The 18,912-nt window shown below is 45.1% G+C and overlaps 1 protein-coding gene across 5 annotated transcripts in view; it reads right to left on the reverse strand.

Annotated features, from left to right (window-relative positions):
• Positions 1-18,497, reverse strand: part of RAF1 (Raf-1 proto-oncogene, serine/threonine kinase) — a 37,531-nt gene extending 19,034 nt beyond the window's left edge. For 3 of the 5 annotated variants that reach the window (XM_088171696.1, XM_014869776.2, XM_088171699.1), the window contains exons 1-3: positions 17,849-17,945; positions 8,707-8,762; positions 368-583 (exon numbers count right to left, since the gene is read on the reverse strand). In XM_088171696.1, the coding sequence (XP_088027822.1) occupies positions 368-574 (207 nt within the window). In that variant the 5' untranslated portion in view covers positions 575-583; positions 8,707-8,762; positions 17,849-17,945. Of the gene's footprint in view, positions 1-367; positions 584-8,706; positions 8,763-17,848; positions 17,946-18,472 lie in introns of those variants that run through there. The other 2 variants (XM_088171698.1, XM_088171697.1) reach the window with 1 other exon arrangement.
• Positions 18,498-18,912: the final 415 nt, after the last annotated feature.

The raw sequence follows: 18,912 nt of genomic DNA on the forward strand, positions 1-18,912 counted from the left end.
AGAAACTGAACAGAAGTGTTCCCTCAAGAAATTTCACTTCTGCTTTAACCCCCACACTTCATTGTGGGCAACCAAGTGAGGAAAATGACAGAAGTGTCATGCAGGCATCATTGTCTAGGTCAGCCAACAATGACTTTTAATGTGGAATATGCTCATGTACATTAGAAAATTCACAGCACTGAGGTAGAGCAACACAGCCTCTCAAAATACAGACAGAGCACATGCTTAAAATAAAATATATCCTCCAAAACCATGCAAGTGCTGAGCATCACTGAAGCACAGAGAGTGATGTGGAAGGCAGGCAGCTGTGGTGGCAGCTGCACATGCACAGTCGCAGCAGTGGGAGCAGGAGGCGGCACACACTCACCACGGTGCGCTGCTTGTTGGGCAGGAACACGCGGATGGTGTTGCTGGTTTTGGACGTGTCGGAGATTTTGCCGTCGTCGGAGGCGCGGCGCTGGTACCCAAACTGCTGCACTATGGTCGGGGAGATGCAGTTGGGGCCATCAAACACAGAATCCTTGAGGCCAAACCCATTGCTGATGGTCTTCCAGGCTCCCTGGATGTGCTCCATTGGTGCAGCCTAGGGAAGATGGGCAGAGTCAGGGGAATGGCCGCATCCTTCACTCTGCACTGGGGCTTTCCCCTCCTGGCACAAGCTCAGCCCCTTCTGGAAGCACCTGAGGCTGCAGTGCCTTGGGATGAGATCAACCTGCATGTGCAGGGTACAGCTCACCACGGCTGCACAAACGGCCTGGCTCCTGAAGGCACTGGAGTGACAGATGTGTAACTCCTGCCACTGCACCTCAGGCTCACAGGAGCACTTCACCATCAGCTTAATCTACATCTGAGTGTCTGAGGGGCCTTCAGAAAGGTGGCCACATTATAGAATCAGAATATCCTGGACTGGATCATCAGTCCAGACACCCCAACAATCCCACCCCGAGCATCCCTGGAGTGTTCCTGGGGCTCTGCAGCCTCGGGGCTGTGTCCATTCTCTGGGGAGCCTGGGCAGTGCCAGCCCCCTCTGGGGTAGAACCTTGCCCCGAGACCCAACCTGAGCCTCCCCTGGTCACAAGAGTAGAGCTAAAACAGTCCTGCAAACCAGATATGCCATACAAGCATTAGCCCAGACTGTTAAGAAAAGAGACTCAACAGGAATTACAATTTAAAGAATTTAATTAAGGAATTCATTTTTATAACTGATTTTGAGGCTTTGATTATTTGGGATTTTTTTAATACTATCACAATTTACACAGTGTGAAACAGCAAAAAAAAAAAAGTCTCAACCCTCACACCCACTATGCTCAGTTATATTTCAGCATAAATAAAGCCTGGGAGAACTTGGATTGTTCAGTCTGGAAAACAGAAGGCTCCAGGGTGACCCAACTGAAACCCTCCAGTACCTGAAGGGAGCCAACAAGAAAGATGGAGAGGGATTATTTACAATTGAAAGGACACAAGGAACGGCTTCAAACTGACAGAGAGCAGCTTTAAATGGGATATTGGGAAGGAATTGTTCACAGGGTGCCCAGAGCAGCTGATCCCTGGGAGTGTCCCAGGCCAGGTTGGACACTGGGGCTGGAGCAGCCTGGGACAGCGGGAGGTGTCCCTGCCATGGCAGGGGTGGCACTGGATGGGCTTTAGGTCCCTTTTAACACAAATCATTTTATGATTTTACAAACATCTTCCAGTGCAAGGACACCAACAACCCCCTCCCCTGAACACTTCCAAACCAGCACACGTTTCTGCACATGCAAGGACAAAGATGAAGGTGGCACTGGATTTTTCCCCAGCTATCCCAACTGCAATGCAGCTTGAACCCCTAACTACACTCAAACATCTTCTTCAAAATTAGGCAAAACCAAAGTCTGTACTGAAATCAAACAACTTATTCAGAACACCCAACACTCCATGACTGAACACCTGTCAGCAGCTGCTCCAGTCTCATTTCATGTGTGGTCCTGCACCTCCTGTGTTGAAAATTATTTGAACCCTCCAATACATTTCCTCATGTTTATGTCAGAGAAAAGCCAACAGTGTTTGTTTCACTTCAAAAGTTAAAACAAAGGAATTCTTGGATAAAAAAAGATCTCCACTAATGTTAAGTGTCCATTCTGGGGTGCCCAGAAGGATAAGCTGAATTTCAGAGTGTTTTCCTTCACAGCACAGCTCTGAAAGTAACTTTGGTCCAGACCTAAACCCAGGTCTGACCAGCAGCCAGAAAGGAAATGTAACAACAAAGTTCCAGAGAAAGGTTTGGTTTAGGTGAAGTCATTACCACCACATGCAAAGCCCAGAGCAGCAGAATCCTCCCTCAGCCTCAAAGGGAACTTTCAGTCAGTTCCTGAATATCTCCTTCACTGACAAGGTACACAGTGACAACAGATCCTCACCTTCCCTCCTGCCAGCCCCTGTCATTCCTGCATCCACCCTCTCTGCAGGTCCAGCTGTCCAAAGGCTCAAAATATTTAAATGTCAGCAAGATTTAAACTCCACGCCCAATCATCTAACAGGATTGAGACACTCAGATTTTTTAAAATTTTCAAATCTATGGCACCTGAATGACCAGAGTTTTCTATTTGATGTAAAAAGGGAATAAGGAATAGGAAGACACAGACATTTTGAAAAATGAGAGAGAAAATTGAGGAATACAACCAAGCACCTGCAACATCTCACAATTCCTATGCACCAGAAAGGTGAAAAACAAGTTATGTTCAGTTACAACACCCATATAAATGTACATGGCAGCTGAAAGAGTAACTACTGAGATAGCAGCAAGAAAAACTGAGATAAACTGTTAGATAAGAGGGGAAAGACGAAACCCAGAGAGCTTCTCTTTAACTTATCCCCTATGGGAAACTCCTTTGTCTCAACCCTTCCACGTAACAGATGAGACTAAACAATAAGAGGAGCTTAGCTTGATTCTTCTGCTGAGCTGAGCTAAGGAATAGCAGGAGAGCCATCAAAACCTCCTTGTCCTTGCTGATATAAGCTGACAACACCCCAACATTACAGCCTTTCTATTTAATATTTTTATATGCTGCCAACATTTCCTGAAAAACTCCAGAAAAAGCAGGAAATGACAAAGAATTCAGACTTGCATTTTGACAAAAGATAAGCTTCATACCCACAAAGTGACTTCCCTGCTCTCAGGGTATTCTCTCTGCCAAACACTGCACACTGCAGCACAGCCTAGCAGGGAAGATCACAGCAATGTATTTTAAGATTGTTGCACACACAGAAAAACACAGACAGCAACTGTTATCAGCCCTCTGTAGATCCAAATGTCAGTTCTATCTTTAATTAGGCATTTGCATCCTTCTCTCCCAGGATCTGTGCCTCAGTAAGTGCTGGACAGTGTGAGAACTGGGCATGTGTGGCACAGCTCTCCCCTCCAGCCATGCCCTGCTCGCTCTGGCCATCAGTGGGGTTTTGCCATCTCTTTTGGCTGAGGATTGAGTCCCTGGCAGTCCGGGTTTGCTCCCAGATGTTGAGAGTTCTTTTCCTAGAGAATGGATGCACCACACACATCATCCTCAGCTCTCCTTCCCCTCTAACCTGAGGGCACCCGGGAAGGAGCCAGCACTGAAGGGAAAAGATGAGAAGAGAGGTCAGACCTGGCCTGGAGCTGACAAAAACCTGCCAAGTGGCCTGAGGGTGGAGGGGCAGGGGAGAAGAAGGGGAAGTTTAACAAATCTTCACAGTCTCCTGGGGAGAGACAAGGAATCCCTGCTGGAAAGTTGCTCTACCTGCTCTGGCATCCACTGTACCAGGGCCTGCAGCTGGAAAGGTGGAGCTTGTTGAAGAAAGCCAAAGTGTCCTGCTGCTGACTCTTGCAGCTATTCACAGACAGCCCTCTGAGGGTGCCAGAGGTTCCAAACACCTCTTCTGGCTGAGAACACTCAAATTCTGCCAGAGCACGGGCAGCCATGCTCACTTCTCAAGCCTTATTCCAGATTATTATCATGGAAGAACAGACAGTCAGAAAAGCTGCTGCTTTGGAGGTGATTTCTGAATGACTTTTACACCTTTCTCCTGCCCTTCAGTGCAAAGAAAGCTGGTTTCAAATTGATACAAATATATCAAATAAAAACCCATACCCTTAGAACTCCCAGCAGCTCACTGCAAGCACAGGTATCAGAGAAGAGAATGAATATGGCACGGAGCTGAGCAGCTGAGAGCTGACAGCAGGTGACAGCGAATGGCACAACGAACACTGCACAGCCACACACATCCCTGCCTCAGTCACAGAGCCCTGAGTCGGCACAACAAAGCAGGGAGAGCATCTCTGGACACAGGGCTGAGTGCACCTTAACGGGTAATTCCTGCACAGAGCACAGCCCAGCCTGCAGGGTCCCTTAACCTGGGCCCTGGCAGTGATTTTATTCCCTCTGGCTATTTTGCTCCAAGCAGTAATCGATTAAAAGCATTTTTACTCACTACACTCATTTCCTCCAGCTCCCCCAACATCCACATCAATTCACTCCAGTGAAAAGATGTTTGAAACTCTGTTCTACAGAGAAATTTAATTTAAAATAAAGGAGGAAAGATTCTACAATGATGCCTTCATAACTATATTCTTCTTAAGTTTGTCTCTTCCAGAAAAGCTAGCTTTTCTCTCTTTAAATTAATTACAAGCATATTTCTGAAACATAATCATTACCAGACACTGGATTTATGTTTATGCCATACTCAAACAATCCACTGCCAGCTGGACGTTTTCATGTATATTTCTGAAAATTTTCTTTAAATCTTTTCTTCCTGCAGTTCATCACTTTCATGAAAATTACTTCAAACAGCCTTTCTCCAACTGACAAACTGCAACAGCTGCATCCAAAGAATATTTTAAGATATTAAAGTACATCAGTCCCCTTGTACATCCAGGACTGCTGGGAAACTGATACTGATTGGTTTCATATTAAATGTTCAGCCTAAGCAGAAAAATAATGTTATTTACTGCTGCAAGTCCCCCAGGAATTCTGCACAGTGTGACCAAGACTGCACTTTTCATGAGTGCTTTTTGCACACATTACAGATTCTGCTAATGAATCATTGGAAAAAGTATTAAACCAAAGCATGGAACAGCTCTGGAATGTGCACATCTGACAGGAACAAATTCCTGGAGATCAGTCACTCATATACAATCAATACATTCATGTCATTCATTCCAGTTCAAAACGTATTGGGAGCTATTCTTTTTCCACGAGCAGGACAAACTGCTGGTCTGAGCTGTTAAAAATTTCAGTTTCCCTCCCTAAGAAATGCCAAACCTGGTACTGAATCAGGCTGGAAAGTTCACTTGCTACAAAACTGAACTCCCACTCCAGAGTTTAGGTACTTTGTCCTTTCTTTTTTCTGGAACAAACACCCAAAGCTTTTAAAAACATGTCGAAGCAGTTCCCCCTGCCAACACACACACGTGCTGCCATTTTTATCCACACAAATTCATGGAAATTCGTGTTTCATGGAATACACCTACAAAGAACAGCACAGAACAAAGTCCAGAATCCATTTCAAACTGAATACTTTTGTCAGTAAATATAAGCTTGAAAGGCTGCTTAGAAGCAAAGTTTTCATCTCTGACACTAAAAGATCAATGATTCATTTAACTGTGGCTTTTTCTTCTCCCAAACAGTAATTAACTGATCTAATATTGCTTGGGTGACCAACTAGCAGGGGGAAAATCAAAAATTCAAACCAGACAAACCTCTCTTGTGATCTATAGCAGCATTTTTTAAAAGTAGCTTTTCAGAGCAGCAGAGGATAAATACAGACCCATTCCTATATTAATAAATAAAGCTGGGATCTATGGAAATATGAATACAGGGCATGAGTTGGGACCAGTGTAACAACCTAGGCAGATCCCTCTTATATCTACAAGGCTGGTGCTTTTCATGTGTCCTTCATTTTAAGAGATCAATGTCAAAAAACAAACTCCTCCCTAAGACAACTGACAAAAATTAAAAATTAACAGAAGGAAATGTCAGCGTTCAGGGGAAAAAAAACAAACAACAAAAAACAACTGAAACACATGCAATTTTTGCCTTTGTTTTTCTGATCTTGAAAGTAATCTTTCCTGCTCTTTCTTTATTCATCAGAAGTATTCTGGTTTTAGTCACTACTTCAGCCTTCAGGAAAAAAATAACATTGGTTTTCCAACAAGTGGGCCCTACAAATAAGCAATACAACTCTCAACCTGCTTTCAGACTTACTCATTTGCAAGATTATTATCTTTTTATATTTAAAAGCTGCTGTCAGATTAAAACTCTGGCTAGTAAGCACAACCCAAGTCAGACTCCCTGGCTGCAGCAGGCTGTACTTTGGGCTCTGCTGAGCACGAATTTGTCACCAAAACAATCTGCACCTTTGGCCACCCTGTGCCTGCTCTCTGTTGGTTGTAACAGCTCCAGGCTACATTTCCCAGCCAGTTCCCAGGAAGATCTGTTTGGTTTGTCCTTTCCACACACATCATTCCCATGTCAGACACCCATTTCTTTCCACATGGTATTTCTATGAAATTCCAATGTAGATCTCTGAGTTGCCCTACAAAACCACAAATCCTACATTAGAGAAACAGGAGCACGAACACCCTGAATCTAAAAGAGGGATGCAGAATCCAAAACTTTGCCTTTCTCAAAGCAAAAAACCAATCCCAGGTAAAAAGAAAAACATAGCAGGTGTTTCTAATCAATGTTTTAAAACTGGATTTACAATTGCAGAGTTTATACAGATTCACAAACAAGTTTATGGAATTGCTATTGAAACAGTAGAAAAAGGAAAAGCAAGCAAGGAAAGTGCTCATACATTTTGTACAAGTTTTGCTTACAAAGCACCAGAACTCTGCCATGGAATAAAACTTCCACATTTCTTTAGTATAATATTTCATAATTTTTAATCTAATGTGCTCTTAACATTATGAACACTATTAAAGCTGAAGTGATATTTAAAACGTGCTCTTTTTCAATTCAGTAAACTCAAACTATTAAAAAAAAGGCACTGAACACTGCTTTTGACAGCTGATTTTATCAGAATCATGTTATATGCCAGTCCTGTCTCTCAGAGTTCTTGTTTCTGTGCCATAATGTTAAATTCTTCTCAGGAGAATCCTTCAAAGGAGGATTTACAGGGAGAAATCTTTAATGTGGGCCTTGCACTGCAGACAGAAGGGGGACTACAAGTGTTTTGTCTTTCTTTACTTGGTCAAAACACTCTGGACAAGCCTTTTTCCCCCCCCAGATCTCTCAATCAAGTGCACATACCTTCCCAGCCATGTGCCTATTTGCATTCTGCACTTGCTCATGCCCCAATTGTTCCCAATCTGAAAGCCCCAAACTGTGTTTGCAGTCTCCTGGAACTCATCCACTTTACAGCAAGGATGAAAAAAGTTACTCAAATGTCAGCAATCCACCAAATGCCCTTCCCACACGAGTTCTCAAGGAATAAACAAAAAAGTGACTGAGAAGCTGAGCACAAAGAATGCCGGGCTCTGTCCTCCCTCGGTGGCGTGTAGGAAATGCAGCAACACTGAGGACAGCAGCACTGAGAACAGCCCAGATGCAGAGCTCTGAGGGAAGGAAGAGCCTGAGGATTATCAGAGGAGCTGCTGGGAGCTGTGCTCATGTCTCACTGCACAGAGAGCCTGCACGGGGCTGTTCAGCAGCACTGCAGAGCACCAGGCAATGCTCAATTATCTGTATATCCCGACAGGATGCACTGCCCCAGAGCCAGGTGTTCCCTGCTTCACCCAGGGCACCTTCCAGCCATTAAACTGATTTGCTGAGGTGTGGGCTCTGTGCCAGCCTGCAGTGCCACGTGGACATCAATAATGGCATTCCAAGAGCCTGGAAACACGGTCCAGACGGGCAGAGGGCAGGGCCCAGAGAGCACGGCCTTGAGAGATCTCCTGCAGGAGATAAAACCAAGGATTCTCCCTGGGATTTTATAACAAAAGGCACCTGGGCATAAATAGCTGGGTATATCCTTCCACAATGTAATGCCTGGACAGCTGTAACAGCTTTATTTTCTTGGGTTTGTATGCACCTGTATTTGCCAAGAAACCTGAATAAAACTGCAAATAAAAACGGAATGTACTTTAAAATTTAAGACTGTATACAACAAACAATACTTAAGACTATGTCAAACATTTACTGTCCTGAGAGCCTCCAAAAGAAGTTATGATCCATTTTAACATTATCTTATTAAATATACCCATGAAATTACAGTTCTGGTTTGGGTGGGTTTTTATTTATTTAACAAAGTGCCCTACCAGCCTTTTTGTTTCAGAGATAGAGTTTGAAGATAATGTCACAGACACGATTTACATTAGGTCTGGGTTATTCCCAGCAGACCTGCAGTTGTGTGGAAAGGCAAATGCTGTTTGGAGAAGACAGGCAAATATCAAGAGCTGGAGTTCTAAACTGAGGAAGGGCTTTTCCCCTGCAAAGTAAATACCCAGGGAGACTGACTCAAGTAAGAGCTTAAGTTAAATACACACTTCTGATAAAGCAAATCCTGTAACTACTGTAGTTCCATATGGATTCTGTGGCATTTTTCAAAAAGTGGATTTTAGCAGCAGTGCAAGAATACAAGCACAGAGCTGGCCTGAGCTGAGTTTCCCCTCCTGAAGAAAAGGTCCAGGCATCCCCAAAGAATGGGGCAGGAGAAGGAGGAAGGGAAAGACAACAAGAGAAAAGTTATTTATACCTTTAGTTTTCCTTTCAGCAAATGAAGTCCTATGACAAAAGGATGAAGCACATCATCTGTGGAAGACAAAAAACCAGAAGATATTTACATTTTAATAGACAAACATATACATGCACTACATACCAAATAAATAACAAAAAAATTACATCAGTGATAAATTATCATCCCTCTACTTTCAGAGTTTTCAGGGTCTTGCAGACTTTCATTATTTTATGCAGCATTTCAGTGTAAGGAGACACAGAGTGCACAGCACCCAAACATTACCCAGCTCAACAGCATGTCATTCTTATTCCAGAACATCAGAAACATCCTTGAGCTAAAAACTCACTGAAGCAAAAATTAAATAGGAGTTCAATACTCTTTTCTCACACGTCAGTTCCTCACTCAGACAAACACCTTGCTGACTCACAAATGTTGACAAATCTTGGACCCAAAACAAACAAACAAGCAGCCAAGCCACTGAAGGCTCTCTGTATCTTGCATAAAAGCACCAACTGTAAGAGGGAGAACTCAGAGGGAAGCTGAAGAAATCTTGATGGGATCATCCCCCACACAAAGCTTTCTCTCCTCCAGACCATGAAGTCTCAGCTTCCTCATGTCTTTTATAAGAAATGCAAGAAAAAAGTCAAGAAGAGATCTTATATTGCCAGCTCACTTTTGGTTAGAGGTATCCTGAGGTATTCTGGACAGAGCACACGGGGAAAAATTAAAATGAATAAATAAAAAGAAGCTGCAATGATTTTACCAAGAGAGCAAACTCTCAAAGATTAACAAGAAACCAGATGAATGCTTTGGGACCTCCACCTTGAGCCATTTTCAGTCATTTTAAAAGTAAAACCTACTGATGGTCTGAACTGTGAATTCACCCTGCTTAGACCTAGCACACCTGTCTCCAACAAACAAGAAGGAATGTGGCATTTATAATACTTTAAATATGCCTTCCATCATGGAAAAAGATAAGCAGGCAGACTGGGGAGAAGGAAGGAATTCTGGTTTTCTCACACCAGAGGAAAAGGTGAGATCTTTAGTTATAACCAAATACAAGGGACGACAATGAGTCACCAAGATGGATAGTGTTACATGAAAAAAAGGAGAGAAAACTGATGGGGAACTTTCATTTACAGAATGAAAACTCAAGGCATTTTTACAGTAAAATCAGCAAGAAGAAAAAGAAATCTCGTGCATAAATCAAAAAGAGACAGCACAGCATAAAACAAGTGTGATGGGCTGAAGCAGCAGGTGCACTATTTCTATCTGCCACCAAAGCAATAGCTGTAAGGCAGGAAAAATGACTTCTTTTTCTTCACAGATAAAGAGACACATGACAAAAAAAATCAGTAAGAACATCTGCTAGCAGAACTGGCAACAATGAGAGTTTAAGAAATAAAAGAGTTGCCAAAAAGCCCAGCTGTTATTGCAGATGTGAGACTCGATTAAACCTGACTAGAATTGTTCACCTAAGACAATGGCAGAGCCAAGGGAGAAGAAAATCCCCGTGTCCTGGAGGAGTTTCCTGCTCGCAGGGCTTCCAGCTGAGATGCTCTGAGGAGCAGGAGAAGGAGCAAGGCCAGCAGGGGCCTGTAAGGGGAATGCTGAATTCACACAAATTCATCACTCACCACGCTTCAGTGTCAAACCACTGCTTTGGAAAGCTCCTGCTCCAAACCTACTCCTAAATGCACAAAGAACCAGGACAAAAGCCTGAGGTTTGGGTTTCAGTGCTGTCAATCACTTCTGAACTACAGATGCTGATGGTTTTAGAAAATACACCCTTTATTTGAGATAATGTATCACAAATGTCAGACATTTCAGCAGTCACACATCTCTGTGAGATACCTGTGCCACTGAACCCCCCTGTGTCACTGTCAAGCCATTCTTGCTGTTTGTTCCAGTTTCCACTACAAATACCTGGGTAGATACAGCATTTTGTCACTGCAAGTGCTTTGGCAGATAATTTACTCCCAGAAAAAATATTAATTTCCTATAGTGCGTAGGAATACAAAATAAAATTTAGTCAACATCAGCCTGGCCTTTTAGAAATTAGGACAAAACCTCATCCTCCATTTATTCCTGGACTACACTGTTAATCCCCATCTATAAAACACACATTGCCTATTTAAAGTCTCCACATGAGAAACTGAGAAAGACAAAATAATCAATACACAAATGAACCCAAAAATTTTAAAAACAAAACCTCTGCCAGACATCAAATATGCAAACAAAAGTGAAAGAATCTCTTGTAGTCACAGCTACAGCATTATTTGTGCTGACAGAAGAAAAAACATTTTTTCAGTGTAAGACACTTTCAGTGTCAATCTGCCCAGTTCTATTGAAAGTTTTCTCCAGTGCATACAGCACTTTGTAAAAGAAAATTATTCCAGGTACTGTCCTGTAATTCAACATCACAAGGGCGGATCTTACTGGAATAGGTAAAAATAGCAGCAGGGAACATGCCAAAGAACAGTCTTTCCACTGCAGGGGCAGTGCTTACATTGCAGCATCAGCTGGCTCTCCTTTTATAACCTCCCCACTGCCAGCAGGGAGTTACACAGGCAGCTTAAAAGGCTGGAGAAATCCAAGAGTAAGCTCTGCCCTGTTTCTGAGCTGAAATCAATGCCCTGCATCACTGTGACCCCACGCCTCTGCTGCAGCACTGTTATTGCCTGGCTAAGCTTTCGACCTGCTCCAAAGTGCTCAGCACAGAGGGATGATGTCACTCAGAATTCAGCGGATTTCTTGTCAAATGTCAGCATAAAATTAGAGGCTTGCACACTTTGTTGCTCCTTTTGGCTGCAGCACACTGGAAGCTCCTTCATTTACTCCATTCTCTGCCAACCACACGACCCATCCTCTAAAGAATTCCTTTTATCCCATTTCTGCAGGCCAACCAGTCTGAAACAACCCCTCCCCAGCACTGAACTCAAAATGAGGTTTTTTTCCATGTTTCTACATAAAGATAAGAACCATTCCAAGCTGAGCATTCAAAGTGTGAGCCCAGTGATCAAACACAGGCAGAAATGTGGTTTTACCAGCAGAGACTCTGCTCCATAGCCAGCAGCTTGGCTTGCAGGTGACCAAAAGTGCTTAGCTTTCTAATTAGGCACCAGGGAAAGCTGCACCCTCCCATCTCAACACCACAAACAGGTTCCTGCCTGCTCATCCTCCAGATCGGGATTGATTGGACACAGCCTCCCAAAGTCACTGGGGCAGATGGGGAGGGAAAGAAACCTTGGGAAAAGCAGGGACTCACTGAGCTGGCACAGGTGCTCTCACACTTTTCTGCCTCCATCTAAGAAAAAGTGACTGATCATCAACATATTTACTTCTCCTTAAACCTGCAAGTCCTGGAATAATCAGACATGTTCATTATTTGCACACAGTGGCCCCAGTACTGTGTGTTTATTTTAAAAACTAAGCATCAGTCTCATGCAAGTTCAAGAGTTCAGACATACTTTTAATGCATGAATTTCATAACTCAAGTTTCACCAAAAAAACCCCAAACGCATCAAATTATAATAGAAATACACAAGAACCGAAAAAATATTTTAATGGGGTTATGCAATACACTAGACCTGAAGGAATTCAATTTCTATCAGAAATCATCAAAATAAGGAAAATATTAACTCAACAGTAGTCTTGGAATTAACAATTACTAGATAAGTTCTGAACTTCAGGAATTGAAAAAAAAAAAAAAAAAGGTCTTCTTGACTGTGAAGGTGGAGTCACATCCTGTGCCATAAATACGAGCAAGTTTCAGAGAAACTTTAGAACAAAGTTTCTAAAGTGAAGTTTAAACAACCCCAAGTTCCCATGTATCAAAATATACCTTTCCAAGTGAAAGCTGCAGAGGTAATTACAGACACTCTTAACTCCACATTAAGTGGAATTAAAATCCACTTGACTTTCTCTTTTACAAGAAACTTTTAATAGTGTACTTTCTATTGTAATGATTTGGAAACAATATAAATAGAATTTTTTTGGTAGCAATAAATTAGGAATTAAAAAAAAAATTAAAGTGTGATTAACCAGTATTTTTTCTTTGCCAACACTTCCAGTCTAATGGTCCCCCTACATCTGCTCTGCTTTACAGGATTCTCCCTGTGTGTTCCTACATTTCTGCAACAATTCCATGCAAACAAAAGGGAGCACACACACATCTTCACCTGCCTCACCTTCAGTTTCACCAAAAAATTCTTATGTATGATCTCACATTTCTTATACACAAAGAAAATCTGAATAAAAGAAAAAGAATGATAATTTAGTCATCTCTGCCACAGGTAGCAAGTGAGTAAAGAGAGCAGTGCCTTTTGTGGTGTGCCAATAGACTGAAAAACCACTATAAAATACTGGAAGTATGACCAGACTTTGAGCAAACACTTTTAAATGGCTGAGAACAAGAAAGAGGAATATGCAAAAGCCAGCACAAATTACTGTTAGAGCTGACAGGGACTGGAAGCAAACTAAAAGACATTACAGAAGAAGAAAAAGGGAAATTGGTCATATGTTAAAATATTTCAATATATTAACTTACATGTTTTCCCCTACAAAAGCATTAGAGACATCTTTCTTCTAGTTCTGCACTATCCTGCATCTCCCTCTCTGTAATCTCTCAGCTCAGTGCTCCAAAAATCGTCACTTTCAGAACTCCAGCTTGTTCTACAGCGAAAAAATTTATGTAACAGAAGACTATAATGGGGGCTCCGAGCCATTTCTTAAAGCCTGAACCTCTGAGCCAGCTTTAATTAATCTGGTTAACCCCATGCCACACCCAGCTGCGAGTTAGGGAAGCAACCTCCCCGTGCCTGCGAACTAAAAATACCCCAATGGCTCAAGTGCTGCAGGACCCTACGTGTGTCCATCGGAATCCCCATTAATTAACGCCTTTGTCAGCTGCTCCTCACCCTGCAGCGACGGAGGGGCAAAGCAATGGCAGGTACAGCCCGGGGGGCCAGGCTCAGATGGAGCAGAGAGGGAAAACAGCAGCACGCAGCAATCTGCACCATCTGCAGAGCCACCACAGCGCGACAGCCTGAGCGACACCACAGGGGCTCAGAGAGGCAGGAGCTGCAGAACCCAGGGTCCCACCTGCAGAGACAGGGTCCCACCCGCACAGCTCAGACAGAGCCCAGCACACACGGCACAGGCACAGGCGCTCTCACACAGGCACAGGTGACTTGCCAGGCGATTCTGCAGCTCTGTAGCCTCAAGTGGAAGAGCTCTGATTGAGCTGTGCTGCTGCTCTGCTGCTGCATCCAGGATGAAATGGCAGAGCTGCCACACCTGCACCTGCAAACAAACCCTGCGCTGGCCACCCTGCTATGCACGCAATTCCAGAGTTCTGCTCTTTAAGTCTCCCACTCCCCAGGAACAAGCAAAATACACAATCCAGTCACATGGACTACATCACTTCAAAGCCTGACAATAAGGATACTTGTGTAAACATGCTATTTATTAATTATCAGTTCTAATTCCTAGCTCTGAAAATGCTTCTCATTTACAAATGACTCCAGACCAGCACTTTGTTTATCCTCATGTGCTGTGTGCACTGCAACATTTCAGTACACAAGATGACCATATTCTATTAAACTGTAAAAGGTCAGTACACACTGCTGCAATAAAATCAACTTTGTGTAAAACAGATGACATTTATAGTACAAACACAATATTCAAGTCACTAAAGGAATAAACGTGCGCCAGCTGCTTTTCAAAGCAAAAGCGTTGTTTACAAAAAAACAGCGCACGCAGCAAGAGCCAGCAGAGCTCGGAGAATTGTTCACAGAACTTGGGCCAAAAGAGACTTTCTTTTCAGAAAAACTAAGAACATCACAAAACATGGGTTACCCATACAGAATAAATGGTATCTACCTCATGCTGTCTCAAAAGCCATGAGCTTACACATGCTCATTGCTAAAATACCTTGTTAATCTGTCATAAAGTTAGAATTTTTAGCCAAGTCTCTACTGTTACATCAACTCCTCTTTCAATTAATTTGTAGAGCTGACCAAATGTTTCCAAAACCTTATTCAATACACAGTGGATAGATTTCATACCAGAAAATGCCAAAGGGTTTTGCATAAGCAATTACACAAAATGAAAATCAGTACAATGTAGATGTAAACATATCTGTTTCCAAATTAAACTTGTGTGAAACTTATGAAATCACGCTTCAATCACAGTGCTTGAAATTTGGTAAATCACAAGTTTTCATCTTGGTTTGATGACTTTTGTTGCTTCCCCAAATAAAGATCACTTTAACTTATGCAATTTGATGGTTTTATTAGAAATAGAACACTAAATACTATTTTTCATTAGACACTCTTTAGATTTCTGTGGTTCTAATTTAGAAGATGGTCCAGGAACTTATTTCTTACAACACAGTCATCCTTTTCAATCATTCATTTGCACAGAGTGGCCAAACATGCATTATCTTCCTGAACTGCTGTGGAAGTTTTGGAAACGCAGCTGCACAAATCCCATTATCCTCATTCCCCTGGGCAACTGGTGGTAGGTGATTGTGGCACCCAACTGTCCTCCAGCAGTTCTGGGGAAATTCTCAATTTTGAAGTTAGGCAGAGGCACAAAGAACAGGACATAGAAATATGAAGCCAAAGTACGGGCCCTCCATCAGCCAGGGCAGCACATCCCCAGTGAGGAGCCAAATCCAAGGAAATCCCTCCCTGGTGCCCAGCTGGCAGCCCAGGGAGGCAGGACAAGAACGCTGCCAACAGGGAAGGGGAGGAGAAAAACATCTGGGGGGGCTGAAGAAGAGCAGAGGCAGAGGGGTGCTGCAAAGGGAAGGACTCTGGCAGCACAGGAAAGGACACACTGTGTGCAGAGAGAACCAAATACCAACCTGCACTCAACTGGCCAAGTTCATTTGCTCTACTAACTTAATTAGCAATATAAAAACAATTTAAGCACCCTGTATCCAGAACAACAAGTCAACTCCTGCACTGAATCTTGACTGAAGGCTCCTTTATATAAAATAATTCAACCTAACAGCTTTTGGTTCCCATCTCCTACAGGAGCTTGGAAACCAACAGCTCTGAATTTCATGTTTTCCAACAAGGAAAACTTGGTTTTCTTCTCAACTCCTGGTTTTCCAATAGTACAAAGAGCCAGATAAATAATCTGGGGGGAGGAGGGGAGTAGATGTCCCAGAAGAAATTACTGCTGATGTAGCGTACCAAGAAGTGCTGACCAATGATTTCCATGGGTCATGTTTGTGGTTTAGAAAAGGAGTTATTTTAATAAGATGTAGTAAGTTCAGGCCCTGAGACAGCAGTGACTTCATACGTAATTTGAACAGAATGCACGGTCGGTTAAGAATAAAAAATGGAAAAGGAATTAAACTGAAAAAAAAATAAGGTTTAGATCTTCTTTGGAAAAAAATAGGCATTTTTTTCTGCCACTTCCAGCTTCTCCTTCAAGGCACATTAATCAGCAGCATTGCACAGAAAGTTGTCCAGTCCTGAAGATATTAAGAACAGCAACAAACCATATGAAAAACATATTCCAGGTCTCTGAAAGCATCACTGCCCCAACCCAACGATACTACTTCACTTCTGATTTAATAACTCAAGATTAAATTGCTTACTACATTAATCAGTCACCATATTCATTTCATGAGCACAGACAGAGATCTCTACGTCTTTCATGATTAATTGCAGCCTTAGGGCTTGCCTGCAGAAAATTCTCATTAAGACAAACCAAACTAAAGCCACTTCCATTCTGAGTGGGTGTCCCCAGAAGAGATTTAAGTGAATTGCCTGGAATTAACTCTCACATTCATCAGCTCAATCTCTCCTTGTGCACCAACACTGCAGGCACCTCCTGAAGAATAAGCATGCCCATTCCAACAATATCCCAGTTTGGCACAATGCAGTGATCCTTCAGGCAATAGCTGGAGCTAAGGTTTTCAGAAGCATTAAAATAAAAAACATCTTCAGATATTTTAAGCTGGTTTCAGTTTTGCAAAGATTCTGAGTTTTACGCCACTGTAGATCCTGGTTCTGCACACCTACAACCTGCAGCTGGAACACAAAGTGTGCTGCAGCAATCCCACTGCGACTGGCTCTGCAGTCTCACTGGCTCAGCTGAAGTCCCTGCATTTATGGATGTCACCTCAAGGCTAAGAGGGAAAACAACTCTAACAAGTCATCTGGCCTGTCACAGGTGAGATGAACAACAGACAGCAGTGGGACAGGCAGGTTACTGGTGTGTGCAGTCAGGCTGCAGATAAAGAGGCACGAAACAAGACAGGGCTGGAGCCCGGGCTCCGCAGGAGCACCACTGCTACACGGCAAGGCTGAACAGCTGGGCATGAAACAATCTTACTCCTGTTTGCAAGTGTCTAACGGATTTTAAGTTGCAAAAAATAAGCGAGCAAGTCATTCAAACAGAAGAATGCCCCAGCAGAAAGAATTCAGTTGTGCTGATACACGTAAAGACATTTTCTACTCCCAGCTCAGCAGGATCACAGTAACGGGTCAGACAGCCCCGCTGGAAGCGCAGGAGGGACAAAGCTACAGCATCACAGCAGGGACCCGAGGAGACCGGGCCAGCACAGCCCGGCTGTGGGCAGGACACGGCTCCAGCTGTGCGGGATGCTCATCCTCCCTGCACAGAACACCGCTCCAGCTATGCGGGATGCCCGCTGCTCACCCTCCCTGCACAGGGCACGGCTCCAGCTGTGCGGGATGCCCGCTGTTCACCCTCCCTGCACAGGGCACGGCTCCAGGGCTGCGGGATGCCCGCTGTTCACCCTCCCTGCACAGGGCACGGCTCCAGGGCTGCGGGATGCTCCCCCGGGCGGAGCGGGCCCACCCGCACGGCTCCCCGCCGCGCTGACAGGCGGCGGCCACGACCCAGCCCCGCTCCCCCCGACCCCCGGGCACTCTCGGCACCGATCCCCCCGGCCCGGCCCAGGCAATATGACCGCGAAGATCCGCGGGCCCGAAGCCGCCCGGTTCTCCTCCTCCTTCCCCAGTGTCCGCCCGGGCCGAGCGGCCGAGGCGGCGGCCGGGTCAGCGCGCCCGGGGCCGAGCCCGGAGCGGCGCCAGCGCGGAACGGAGCGCTGCAAAGAGAGGAAATGCGGGGAACGGCTCTCCCGCTCGCCCTGAAGCTTCCCGGCCACCCGTACCTGTGTCCCGGGCCCCCGGTGGGTCCCCCGCGCCCCGGTCCCGCCCGGCGCCGCTCGTTCCGCGCCTCAGAGAAAATGGCGGCCCCGCGCCCAGGCAGACATTTATCCCCGCCCATCGCCCGCTCGGCGCTCGACGCCGGCCCTGCGCCCGTCTGCTCGGCCGCTCCCGCCTCCCCGCCTGCCGCGGGAGCGCCGAGCTACGGATCGGCCGCTCCGCCCCGCCGCCATTTGGGAGCGGCTGAGGCGCCGCGGGCTCGGCTGAGGGAGGAGCAGGAGAGGATCCCGAGGGGATCCCGCCGCCGCTGCGCCCCCGGCCCTGCCCGTAGCCCGGCATGGCAGTGCGGAGGGAGCGCTGCCGCCGCGCCGGGGCCGGGGCTGGCGCGGCAGAGCCGGCTGCCCTCAGACCAGCGCAGCGCTGCCGCCTCACAGGCACCCCCGCCCTCAGAGCCGGCCGCCTCCCTCCGCCCCGCAGCAGCCGTGCCTGGGCACAGTCCCTCCGCAGTTTGACAATTAATTAGTTAATTAGGAGCCCCGATGCGCGGACACCGGCAGGGCTGGCGGAGCGGAGCCCCGAGCTGTGCCAGCCCGGCGCTGCCTCACCTGGGCACAGCGAGCCCTTCCTACCTGTGCAAAGCGAAGCCCGGCTCTGAAGGGAGCAGGCAGCGATTCCTAAGGGGCGGTACGTGCTGAGGGGTGGGGTGTGAGCTGCTGGGAAAGGTATCTGGGGAGAAATAAAAAAATAAATAAAAGTAGCGTGCAAGCTCTTTTCCTGAAGGAGACAGGGACCAGCTGTCAGGCAGCAATCCCTGCGGAACTCCGCACAGCCTCCATGGGAGAGCAAGCATAGCAAAGGGCTCTGCTCGCTGTTAACTCGCTGATTTCAGCTTTGAAAACGTACAGAACGGCACATCCAAATAGCAAACAAATTATCACCCCAAAATACAGCTGCTCAGGGTGGCCGTTGCAAAGGAAAACGATTCTCCGAGAACTGTTTTTAGAGAGTATTACAATTTTGCATTCACAGTCATGTAAGTTATATTAATTGTTAATTAAATAAGCTTTAC

This window comes from Sturnus vulgaris, chromosome 11, assembly GCF_052056855.1.
Source record: "Sturnus vulgaris isolate bStuVul1 chromosome 11, bStuVul1.hap1, whole genome shotgun sequence".
Lineage (NCBI taxonomy): Eukaryota > Metazoa > Chordata > Aves > Passeriformes > Sturnidae > Sturnus > Sturnus vulgaris.